The sequence below is a fragment of the Anguilla rostrata genome, chromosome 16, assembly GCF_018555375.3.
Source record: "Anguilla rostrata isolate EN2019 chromosome 16, ASM1855537v3, whole genome shotgun sequence".
NCBI classification, from domain to species: Eukaryota; Metazoa; Chordata; class Actinopteri; order Anguilliformes; family Anguillidae; genus Anguilla; species Anguilla rostrata.
Window position 1 is genome coordinate 21,900,800 of NC_057948.1, and position 11,809 is coordinate 21,912,608.

Sequence of the window (11,809 nt, forward strand, 5' to 3'; positions counted from 1 at the left end):
GTTAGGATGGTCATGGTGCTCACTAAAGAGTTGACCAATAATATTTGGAATTAATTCAGAAAATTATATTACTGGAGAAACCAAACATTAAATGAAAAGTGAAAAATCAATGTAAATTTCCCTGCACAGAATAAAACGCCCATTTAAAAAATACATGTATTCTAACAGTGCTAGACCAACACAATCCAACACCCCCCCCCCCCCCCCGCCATCCAATGACAGATACAGATAATTTAGATGGCTGACCAGATATCGATAAAGGGTTGTTTATGTACTGTACACACCTGGTGCTCACTGTGAATGGAGGCAGAACCATACAGCTTATGCATCATAGCCTGGGCTGTCATTTTTTGACATTAATGACAAAGAGACATAATTTGCTTAGTCCCACCAGGGGTAGTGCATGTCCTGCCCTTGGGTATTAGTGTTTGACTGGAGGGTCACCTCCCCATCTGTCAGTGACAATGTAGTGAGCGCCAAAGTTAAAGCGATCAGTATTCAGGGAAACATAACAGAAATGCACATGTACTGACCTCTCAGAAGATACATCCCAGCAAAGCCTCACGCATGCATGTACGCACACAAACAAGCACACATATGCACGTATGCGCACACACATACACACACCAGAAAAGTCATCTGCAAGCACAGGCACATAAACACACACACCAGTATCAGACAACGCACCTACAAATACATACGCACACAATCCAGCCGATTTCTTTAAAACTTTCAAGGAGGGTTTGTCCTCTAGCCAGAAAGATACTCTGGCAATGAAGGGTCTATATCTTTCTGTAATTGCCAGAGGGAAATAATGAACTGTTTACAAAGACTGGTGTTATCAATTACTGACAGCTGAAGAAAAATATCCCTATTCAATACATCAGCAAGATCTCCATTTCAGATATCAAGAAACTTATTAATTAGCTGGCAGGAAAGAACCCCATAAGGATAATGCATCGAGATATGATCAGAAAATGACAAACAAGTATAAATCTATGGAAGGTACAGTAAACAGTTCTCCCACTTGGTAAATATATTCATTTTAATAGCATAAATCTGATGAATGGATGTTCTGCAAATAAACTTATAAGCTGCTTGTACTGTGGAAAACAGTCCTTATTGTCAGCACATTAACTCCTCCAGCGCCATTAACTGGCCAAATTTGGACTTTAACCTTTGCATGTAACTTTTGAACCATTTGGCCTAGAGTCATGATTCTTTTTTCTCTAGCCTACATTCCGTAAGTCCTGACGAGTTCCACCCTATTGGATTTCATGCCATTTTTTATTTTAATCCAAAAGTTAAAATATGTTTGCTAGGTCAAATAATATGGCCACTGTACACAAACAAATTTGATGTGGAAGGCACCAAAGAGGAAGTGAGCTATATTTCTGCAATTCTTTCATGTAGTAATGCCAAACTCAGTACCCCTCTATGCCAGAGGTTGTAACCCATGAAAAAAATGTACCTGAAGATTACTCTGCAGCGAATACAGATTTTACATCAAAATTTGTTGTGGACCATAGCAGTAAAGGATCCTATCATGTACCTTTTTTGTTGGTCATTTTGTTTTTCAGCCATCTTGGAGGACCTGGGGGTACAGACAGAACTGGGCAAACTCAGTAGTGCCATCTAGTTGCTAAAATCCAATTCACTAATCTTGCATCAGTGAAACTTGAAATCAGGCACATGTCAGAGCTTGGAGAGCAAAAGCATGTTGAAGAAGTTGTATGTGTCTCTATTTGTCCTCAAAAATTTGAAAATATAAAATAACATAAACGTAATTTGCATCACCACTATGCTACCAGTACCCCACAAACCGAGCTCTGCAGCTCAGCCATGTGCACTTTTTTGTACGTCGCTTTGGATAAAAGCGTCTGCCAAATGAATGTAATGTAATGTAATGCATTCCTATAAGTCAAAAGCTGTTTTCCACACTACTGACCAGAGCCCGTTGGTTGGTTACAACTACGCAATTTCATAATTTCTCCTAATTTCTCTCACACTGTTGTTATTTTCTCATTTGCAAAGCCTGCTGGGACATATGCGTCTGCTCCTATTCTCCACTATCAAGTTTTCCGGTTCTAGATTAGCAAAACAGCGAAGAGGATTCCTACCTGCAGATAAGCCTATCAAAATGCCTTATAGACCTTACAAACACTAAAAGTGCATCTCCACGAAATAACAGACAACGGAGCAGGACAGAACGGTACACAAGTTGCGACCTAGGGAGCTCTAATTCTACGGGCTTGCTGATTCTTTTGTCAATCAAGGCTCGTTGGATTGCCGTCAAATCCGTGAGTACATACACTGGCCAAATTTCACCTGCGTTTCTGATGCGTTTACACTTACGCCACTGCACCCTTTGTCACAGCCACTGTTTTACATATATATCAAACCGAAACTGCTAAACGGTACACGCTCATCAGACTGTATAAATTCACACAAGGATAGCAATAATCCACAACCGTTTCTTACAGGGTCACTTCACATTTCACACTCTTATAATAAAAGGCTTTGCAAAAAGAAATGATACCTCATAAAAAAACACGTTTTCAACGTACAAAAATGCCAAGTTACTCACACATACAAGACATACACCGTCTATAACTCATTCATACAGACTGCCAAAATCCAGATCTGCCATTAAAAGTATTGATATCAAAATGACGCCAAGTTACGGTACTACAAACAATATAGGCTATCTTGCCTCACCAAAATTAAATAAGATGTATTCCAAAGCAATGCTACCCAATATTTCCTCAATTCTTTCAAGTCACAAGAGATAGAAATACACTGGGGTTACATACTGTAGCTATATCCTAACCTACCTATATAAAAGTATATTGTGGGGTATGCCTATCCAAACCTACAAAAAATATCGGTAGGTGGAGACCCATTCTCTAAATGTAAAAACATAAAATAGTATAATATATCTGTATGTGTGCAACACAAATGTCTAAATTCACAGTAATATGCATAACATTATTACTGTCCAGTACATAAAAGATAAAAGAGCAAACAATGACCTCTAGTGTATTGCACTAGCACATGCAAACGCGGATTCAGGATAGGACATCTTATGCTGAATTTTTGATACAACCCAATTTCTTATGCAAATAAATAATCTAGAAGATTAAGTGAAAGTATGAATAAGCGGAATAAAGTATAATTAAGTAAAACTGAATATAGTCTAAATCCACATGGTAACATGTATAATGCTGATGCCCAAATTCAGTTTCAACTTGCGATGGCCCAATAAACAACTGCACATATAGGCGCCAAGTTACGGCTTGGTGTGGCGGCATGCCCCATACTTGTACAGCACCGAGAGTTTGCCACTTTTCAGGGTTTTCCTATGTATTACACGCATCAATACAGAAGGGGGTTTTACGCTGTTGTGCGTGCAGAAAATGTAGGCCTGTGCGTTTATCATCACCCTGTCCAGCTAAACAACTTCTTTTCTGTTTTCAATGCTAGTGGGTCAAAGTCTTACTCACGTGAAAAGCTACAATGATGTGTCTTGCTCTCCCTCTTTTTCCTTTTTTTGTACTAGAGATCCAGCTTTACTAACTGTTTCTGCTTTCATGCTATTTTTTCTGTGCTATGCTATCAGAAACTTTCTGTTGTTCCCCCTTGTGTTGTGTATTACCTACTCACGTGACGTGTCGGCGGTTGTAGTCCATGCTTTTGAGAGAGAGTGCGGTCCTGCATTAACTGGTAGGCCTATCGTATTTCTCGTTTTACTGTTTTCTGTCGTGTACACTGGGTTGCTTTCCAGGTGAACTTTTTCTTTTGTTCCATCAGTTGCAAAAGTTGCAAATGTGGTGTCGGGGTTTCCGTGGCTGTATCACGCTTTCCAGGATGTATTAAAAGCGGCGCCGACGTTGACGTGCGCCTTTACTAGTGTCCAGGAATTATGGGACATGTAGGAGCTTACATGGGGCTGTTGGCAAGTAGATGGGGGAAAGGAGCGGGTTTCTACGAATGCCATTGCACTCGCTGATATTTTTATGCCTTAGCATTGCTGTGCAGCTTTCCTTAAAAAAATAAGGGAGGGTTTGATTTGCTTTATTTTATAAGTAAAACCTGGTGCCCGATACACAGGTTCTGCTGCCAAGATGCTAAGAACAAGCGGATGATTGTATGTCAGTTTTTTTTTCTTTCCCCATTTTCTCTTTTTCTTCTTTTTGATTGAATTTGAATTTTGTACGCACTGTAAATAACCGAACCTTTGGTTTAAGCTAATAAAACCCCAATTTGATTTTCATAAACTGCCTCCTGAGTCTTCTTTGCTTAGACACACCATCACAGAACTAAAGCCAAGGTGATGTCTTTGGTGATTATTGCACTACAGGTAATGTTGTCCTCAGATTCATCTAAAAAGTGACAGAACATGCTGAACGCATATTACAGTCTGACAGAAATTCTTTAAAAATTAGTTATGGCATTTGGGTTCAACTAGACTTTGTGTACCTTGATAAAAACCTTACAGGTTTCAGATGTGGTGATGGGAAAGTTTTTGTTTTTTTTTTGTCTTGGTTTTTTTTAAAACCTTAGCTATTTTTTACATTACACTACAGGCATTTGGCAGACACTCTTATTCAGAGCGACGTACAACAAAGTGTATAACCATAACCAGGAACAAGTATGACGAAAACCCTAGAGAGAAGTACCGGTCCAAGTGCAGGGAACAACCGCATAGTTCAACTTGGACCCTGAAGGTTAAACTGTTTAACACTAACACAAACAAGAACAGCAACAACGCAGTCTATGCAAAAATACAAGCAGTAGTTAAGACAGATGCATTAACTAAGTCACCTACAAAACAGCTACCTAGTTACAACCCTAAGCTTACAGTTACAGTTACACATTCCTACCATTGGTAAAGACACGTTATACTGTATGGAGTAACATGGATTGGTTAGAAGATCCTGGGAGGTTGGTTCAATAAGGCTCAGAACAACGCAGAATATCCACAGGGCCTTTCCCACTATTATAGTAATCTCCATCTACTAAGGAGAGTGTGAACAAGCATAAGCTGTCCTCCGATTCAATAAAGGACTGCAGTGCACACTGATGCTGAAAATTGCATTTTAGCTACAGAAAATAGACCTGCATCAACTTATTTTGAATATGGCCTCCACTCCCGTTTCCTCCCACAGTCCAAGGATATGCAGCTGGCTAACTGGAGACTAAATTGCCTGTAGGTATAAATGTGTGAGTGAATGATATGTGGGCCCTGTGATGGATTGGCGATCTGTCCAGGGTGTATTCCTGCCTCTCGCCACATGCATGCTGGGATACCACCACCTCCCATAACCCTGACCAGCTTTAGAAAATGGATGGATGGATGAATGGACAAAAAGGCAAAACAGTTAGGAAAAGACAGATTTTTTATTGAACCAACATAAGCCTGAGCCACCTTAGGCATGATAGGCGTGATTCAGCATCACAATAGAGTTGTTCCCAGTCAAATAAGTTAAATTCAAGAGTAAATATTTTAGATAAAATATTTTAGTTTCAGCTACTTGCGAAACTATGAAAGATAAAACTCAAGTAGTTTTTATTATTATAAATGACAGCAGTGATATGTACATGAATACATAATTTACTACTTATTTCTTCAACAAACTGCTATCAGAAAAAACTGACGTCATCCACTGTATGACTGATAGAAAACCTAAAGAGTGGCCCCAGTAATAAAATGGCTTAACTTACAGGACAAAAAAATTAACTTCACATCGTAGTAACTAGTGAATATTCAAATTAAAATATAATAAATATCCTAATAATGGTGTGTGCTTATGATTTATAGGAGCTACTTCAGTGCGGTTACCCAAGCACTTGACTGCTAACTAACATCATGAGGTGAGAGGTAGCTATACATTACAATTGCTAAGTACAGTTGTGGCATGACACCATAGGTAATGTAAATAAAATTTTTAAAAAACTTTTTCCAAATCCAAGCAGTCCGTATAATGTTTGCTGTCTATGACAATGAGATTGTGAAAGTATTTCATGTTCAACATGACTCAAAATGAGAAAATCTTCTGAACTGAATAGCAACAATACAAAATTTACTTTCAGACTTAAAAAAAAAAAGAATAAATACTAAAAGATTTGCACCATATCTGCAACCAATAGATTTGCTGTAGATTTTATCCACCGAGTTATGCATTCTTGGCCAATAAAATTTTTTCTCTGTTCGCCTCATATTGATGAAGCATCTTTGGAAGGTCATGATCTGCAGGTATCACCTAAAACACAGCAGAAAAATTTGAAACGTGAATAATAAAAACTACTGGAAACTCTAAAATGTGACATATGGCTCATCCATAAGATATCACACAATGAAAGCATTGGTGCACCGAGCATGGCAAACATTACATTCATTACAGGCATTTAGCAGACGCTCTTACCCATAGCGACTTACACAACTTTTTTCTTCTTCTTTTTACATAGTATTTCCACTGCATCCATTTATACAGCTGGATATATACTGAAGCAATGCAGATTAAGTACCTTGTCAACGGTACAACGGCAGTGTCCTACCTAGGAATTGAACCTGTGACCTTTACACTGCCGCCCCGTATACAGCGTACCTTTATGATCTCCGGGGGAAAGACTGATCAACCTTTATCAAGTGAAGTTCTCAAGACAGGCAATGTAACTAATTCATTTACATAGAAAACGTTGTTATTCGCGCACAATGCAGCATGGTCAATCAAAGGTTAATGCCTTTAAGGCAAAGTCTCTTACGAGAACAGGAGCAGGGACTTCAAACAATGTCTTGTTAATCAGCCAGTCTTCGTGCAGCTGATGGATTGCTTCCAAATACTCCTACGAGTAAAAGATTAAAAAGAAAAACCCACTAAATATACAAACAGTAACACAGTCTGCAGTGAAAGAGAGGTGCTGGGCGCATCCGACACTTACCATGGGAATCATTTTCTCCTCCTCCCTGCACCTTTCCTTCAGCCTCTCATAGCAGATCTGTGGTGTTGTCTGCAGGTAAACTAGTCCATAGAGAAAAGAACAATGACTTTACTGTGCAAACCTACCCATGATTCTGACAACATACAGAATTTTATTGACTTCTATTACAAGGAAGCGCTTTATGCTGAGTGAAAGATTGTGATTCTGTTGCTTTCCAACATGTACACATAAACAGTTTTCTGTTTATCTGGATCTTACACCCTTGGACTTTTTATTTAAATATGATTTAACTCAATATTCTTTTTTTATTAACTGTTAGAAAAAAAATGTTTAGAATTTGCCATAAAACTGGGCAATATTTAAATATCTCCTTTGAAGGAACTCCAATCGCTCTGATTATCAGCCAGTGCCAGAGCAGCACAACACAATGCCTGTTCCAAGTCACATTTTGTTTTGACTGCAGAGTGGCTTACCAATTAGATCCACAGGAAGGTAAATATTCTGAGTGATCCAATTAAACCATTCGCTCAGAACAGTAAAGTCCACATCTGGCATCTTCCCACTGAAAAATAAAAACATTAAGGAAATCCTTGAAAAGATCCGTTCAAGGCTCACTGAAAAGAGGTTAACATTCAATAAAAGCAAAAAATGTTTTGTTCTCATATGACACTGCAGACTTAAATTCAGCTCACCGAAACAAAAGAGAACTAAATTATATTCTATTTAATTCCCACAATGCAAAATGATACCTTCGGTAAAGATTTTCCGCAAAGATGTACTTGGCACTGTAGATGGATCTTTCCATCATTCGTACAGGAGCCGACTGAAGAACACAGAAAGAACATGACAGATTATGAAATGAGCTGAAGTTGAATGGTCTAAAATAAAAAGCTCTCTCACTCACTCAACACTCCCACACAAGATTTAGTCTAGGAGACATCCGTATCAAAACAGGTGGAGTACGCACTACTGTGGAGAGGTGTCGGTCCAACATTGTCAGCTGTACATAGGTCTGCAGGGTCAGCCCCCATCGAAATGGGTCCTGGTACATCAAAGCCTGTGGGAAACCACATAACACCACCAATACACAGCATATAAACCCACTCACAAAATCAGCACAACATAAGCCACCACAAATAAACTAATTATTAATATCACAAATCAATGTAATATTTGTATAATATTAATTATATAATATTTATGAAAAAGGAACACCTTCAAAACTGAACACAAACTGGATGCAGTTCAACTTTCAAATCAAAACAAAACAATTTTCTATGTATTCTCACACAAACATTTCTGATATAGGCACATAAAATGAGGTGCCTTCAGTGGAATTTAAAAAACGTAATACATTTACAGCTTGAAATTAAATCACTTTAATATCAATCATACCAGAGGGTTGTGCCCTTGAACATTCCTCCATTTAGATACTGGTTCTGTCAGTACCTGAAAATGGAACAAACCTGTTTAAACTTGGCCTGAAGAACTTTAACTACCATTAAACATATCATAAAACTATCCTGTTCAAGTTCTTAGGCGTACACTATAAAAACAAGCAAACGTGTTCATAATGAATCTCCTCAATCATTATTTACTTCCAAACATACACTTCCATATAATGAGCATCTTTGGATACGGATACGGACTGATTACCTCTATATCACTCGTTTTGCTGAAATGCTCCAAACATGTTGTCTTCCCACTAGCGATGTTGCCTTCAATGCATATCTGAAAAAAACATAAATCTAACGTTAAATTGCTTGTATGAATGATAATCCAGCATTTGTGGATTCCACACCATCCAGTCCAGCAGACTATTTTTTCATGTGAATATGCATTAACTAAAACGGACTAATCTAATGCATGAATATAGTGACTAACTATGACCCTCGAATCCAAAGCCGGTTGTTTTTGTTTTCTCCCAGGTAATCAACTGAACAATTAGTGCTACTGATTGGCCAACCAGACTGTCTTTCCACCTCTCTTCACGGTAAAGCGAGGGTGGAAGCAAGCAGTTGTGGCGTGTTAATGGCAAAACATTGGAGCTCCCATTAAACCGAATGGGGAATATGAGAATATGAATATTGATGAAGTGAAAATAAAACGTCCTCGATGGTATTTTGAAACTAGATTGACTACCGCTACGTTTCATATGAAAAGCAGATTTAAAAATATTAATAATGTAATAAAATATGCACATTTAAAATATTTTCCCAAGACTTCTGGACCAAAACAGCTATCGTTTCAGAAACTGCTGCATATAATTACATTTATGATCACAAAAAAAATGGACCGATGATGTTCTTAGGTACAGTAGTTTCATCACTTTGGATTTCAACATTGAATTCAATGCGCAAGCGCTTTTGTCCTCAAGCATGCGCAGTAGAGGCCGTTTCTCGCTGCTACATAGGCTTCACCGCCTGGCCCTCTCTCCAGTTCCTATGTACGCTCTAGACGGCCTTTCCATATTTAACTAAACTAAAAATAAAATGAATAAATAAAAATTACAAATGTACTTACCACTAATTTTTCCTCCTCTCTGTTGCTCACCAATTTCCCTTGAGAAGAACACAACATTATAACCTATTTTAAGAGCGCTACGTCGTGACAAATTAATGCAAGGCCAAGCAATACAATCGTAGCCAGTTATCGATAGTAACAGCAAGCAGATCAAGCACACATGGGCTAAAGTCACAAAAAAACATACACATGGTGTTGAGCACCGGTTTAGCTAGTCGAAATACTTTATGAATTTGTGCGTGGCAGATGAAACCTTACGAGACACGTTAAACGTGGATAACACTGTTAACAGTTCTCTGTCTTATTTTTCGTAACTAGTTATATCAAACGTGTTCACTGTGAGTCGTCAGCGTTGACCGACTATGTAATGCCAGCGAACACCTGTGAAATACTTAATTCAGCAGCAGGAAATAAATACAACAAGGAAGAAATCGCGGCGCTTTGTTACATTACATTACATTACATTACAGGCATTTGGCAGACGCTCTTATCCAGAGCGACGTACAACAAAGTGTATAACCATAACCAGGAACAAGTATGACGAAACCCCTAGAGAGAAGTACCGGTCCAAGTACAGGGAACAACCGCATAGTTCAACTTGGACCCTGGTGGTTAAACTGATTAACACTAACAACGAGAACGGCAACAACGCAATCTATGGAAAAATAAAAATAAATAAAAATACAAGTAGTCGTTAAGACTGGCGCATCAACTAAGTCACCTATTAAACAGCTGCCTAGTTACACCCCTAAGTTTAGTCATTTACAGGGGGGGAAGGGAGGGATGGGGAGAGGTGCAGCCTGAAGAGTCGTTTGTGCACCTACTTGTGCTATTGTGCTGCGTCCTACAGCTTCGAAGTCTCGTCTGTGTGTTCATCCATGTACACGTACGGTGTACAGGTTTCTGATAATAGCTTATTTGGTGATTTAAACAACCAGTGGTTGTGGAATGTATTTGTGCGAGAGTCCTCCTAAACCGGCCGATGTAACAAGAAGAAAATGACATCTCGCAGTCCTCCTAAGCTCAGCTCAACGTTCTGAGTGCTGTCAAGTCACCATAACAGTGTTGCCACCGTTTATTTCACTTCCGTATAAAGCAGCGTTTCCTAGTTTCGTCACTGCGCAGTGCGTGTAGGAGGAGCGCTTAAATTCTTAAAGGGGTAGTTCACTGTCTGGAGTCTGGACCTCAGTGTGTACTTTTCAATATTATTTCGGTTTTAGTTAGTGTACGTTTGACATTACATAGCCAGGTGGTGTAGGGGTATCAACGGGTTTGTTGTTTAAAGTAAGGCAATACATCTGAAGTCTAAGCATTTTGTAATTTCTGAATTATTTTTACAACTTCTACACTGACTATCGAAGTACAGCCATTTCTGTCCTCTAGTGGACAATTATTGTAGGTACTCGTTTTTACGATTTTATGAGAGAAAGATTAACATGGGCCCATGCTTCTAATGTATGTGTCGCCATATCCTCCTGAGAGCCGGCAGAATTTATTTTAGATGCGAGTGTCTTGTGTGACAGAACATATGGCAGTGGAAATATTTTCTAAAATATTATTTTATGTGTATTGAATGTCCCTTGTACTTGCATTGTCCATTATGTGTTTAGGTTGAAATATGAAAAAAAGGTCAAATCTAATTCAGCTAGTCACTGTTGTTTTTTCAGTTTTATTATCACTTTCTCCGTGAGTGAGATCGTAATCTATTTCATCATCTCCATAATCTCAGTGTTGAGTAGCACAGATGGTGCATCAAAGCAGACGAGGTACATTAGATTACAGCATCCACATTGCTACTCTTCTCAACATACCACTGTATTATTTCCTCTTGACAACTAATGGATTGCACACACAAAAATGCTTTAAAGTTGTGTGCTTTCAACCCACATAGGTATCACGTGTAAATATCAGGCTACAGGTAAGCCTCAGCTTCTTGCCCCCCGCCACATTGTTCCATACCATTTTGCAGTTCTTTTCAAGGGCTCCACTTTTTGCAGGTGATTGCTACTGTCTATTTCAATCTGAATTCCATTTAATCTTCCTAAAACTGGTGAAATCTTCCAAGTAAGGGGAGAACCATGACCTGTTAACTCAGGTAAATATTTTGTTTGCCTAGTGCAAGTGTAAGTATGGTTTCAAGTTTTTTAGTCTCTCTTTTAAAAAAAAACTTAATTGTTTTAGTTCTTAATTTTTCAACAAAATGTTTAAAAACAACGTGTTTGTAAGTCTGTAATTTGTGTGTAAATTGTGTCTTAAAGGTTGAGGATGGCAAAGTCCAGGGCATCCCTACAACATACTGAGTGGCTGATTCAATCAAAACAGTACCCCTCTGATAATAACTGTA

At 38.6% G+C, this 11,809-nt stretch overlaps 1 protein-coding gene across 3 annotated transcripts; it reads right to left on the minus strand.

Moving 5' to 3' along the window:
• Positions 1–5,381: 5,381 nt before the first annotated feature.
• On the minus strand, positions 5,382–10,570 carry tk2 (thymidine kinase 2). Of its 3 annotated transcripts, none has more exons than XM_064312606.1 (10): positions 10,290–10,570; positions 9,466–9,503; positions 8,599–8,673; positions 8,338–8,391; positions 7,910–7,999; positions 7,692–7,765; positions 7,416–7,504; positions 6,943–7,022; positions 6,766–6,846; positions 5,382–6,263 (listed from the first exon to the last, which is right to left on the minus strand). In XM_064312606.1, the coding sequence occupies exons 1-10, from the start codon at positions 10,468–10,470 to the stop codon at positions 6,177–6,179; spliced, it is 849 nt and encodes a 282-aa protein (XP_064168676.1). In that variant the 5' UTR covers positions 10,471–10,570; the 3' UTR covers positions 5,382–6,176. The 3 variants fall into 3 exon arrangements, with proteins under 3 accessions (XP_064168676.1, XP_064168678.1, XP_064168677.1); XM_064312608.1 differs by lacking the exon at positions 10,290–10,570 and adding an exon at positions 9,742–9,994 and having other exon boundaries at positions 9,466–9,571; XM_064312607.1 differs by lacking the exon at positions 10,290–10,570 and having other exon boundaries at positions 9,466–9,995.
• Positions 10,571–11,809: the final 1,239 nt, after the last annotated feature.

Bases quoted from the DNA above. Each gene is read 5' to 3' on its own strand.
- tk2 (XM_064312606.1), bottom strand. From the start codon at position 10,470: ATGTCATTTTCTTCTTGTTACATCGGCCGGTTTAGGAGGACTCTCGCA. The intron at 8,392-8,598 runs GTAATCAGTCCG...TTCCATTTTCAG, and splicing joins GCAAAACGAGTGATATAGAG to GTACTGACAGAACCAGTATC. The intron at 8,000-8,337 runs GTATGATTGATA...GGTTTCCCACAG, and splicing joins TTCAAGGGCACAACCCTCTG to GCTTTGATGTACCAGGACCC.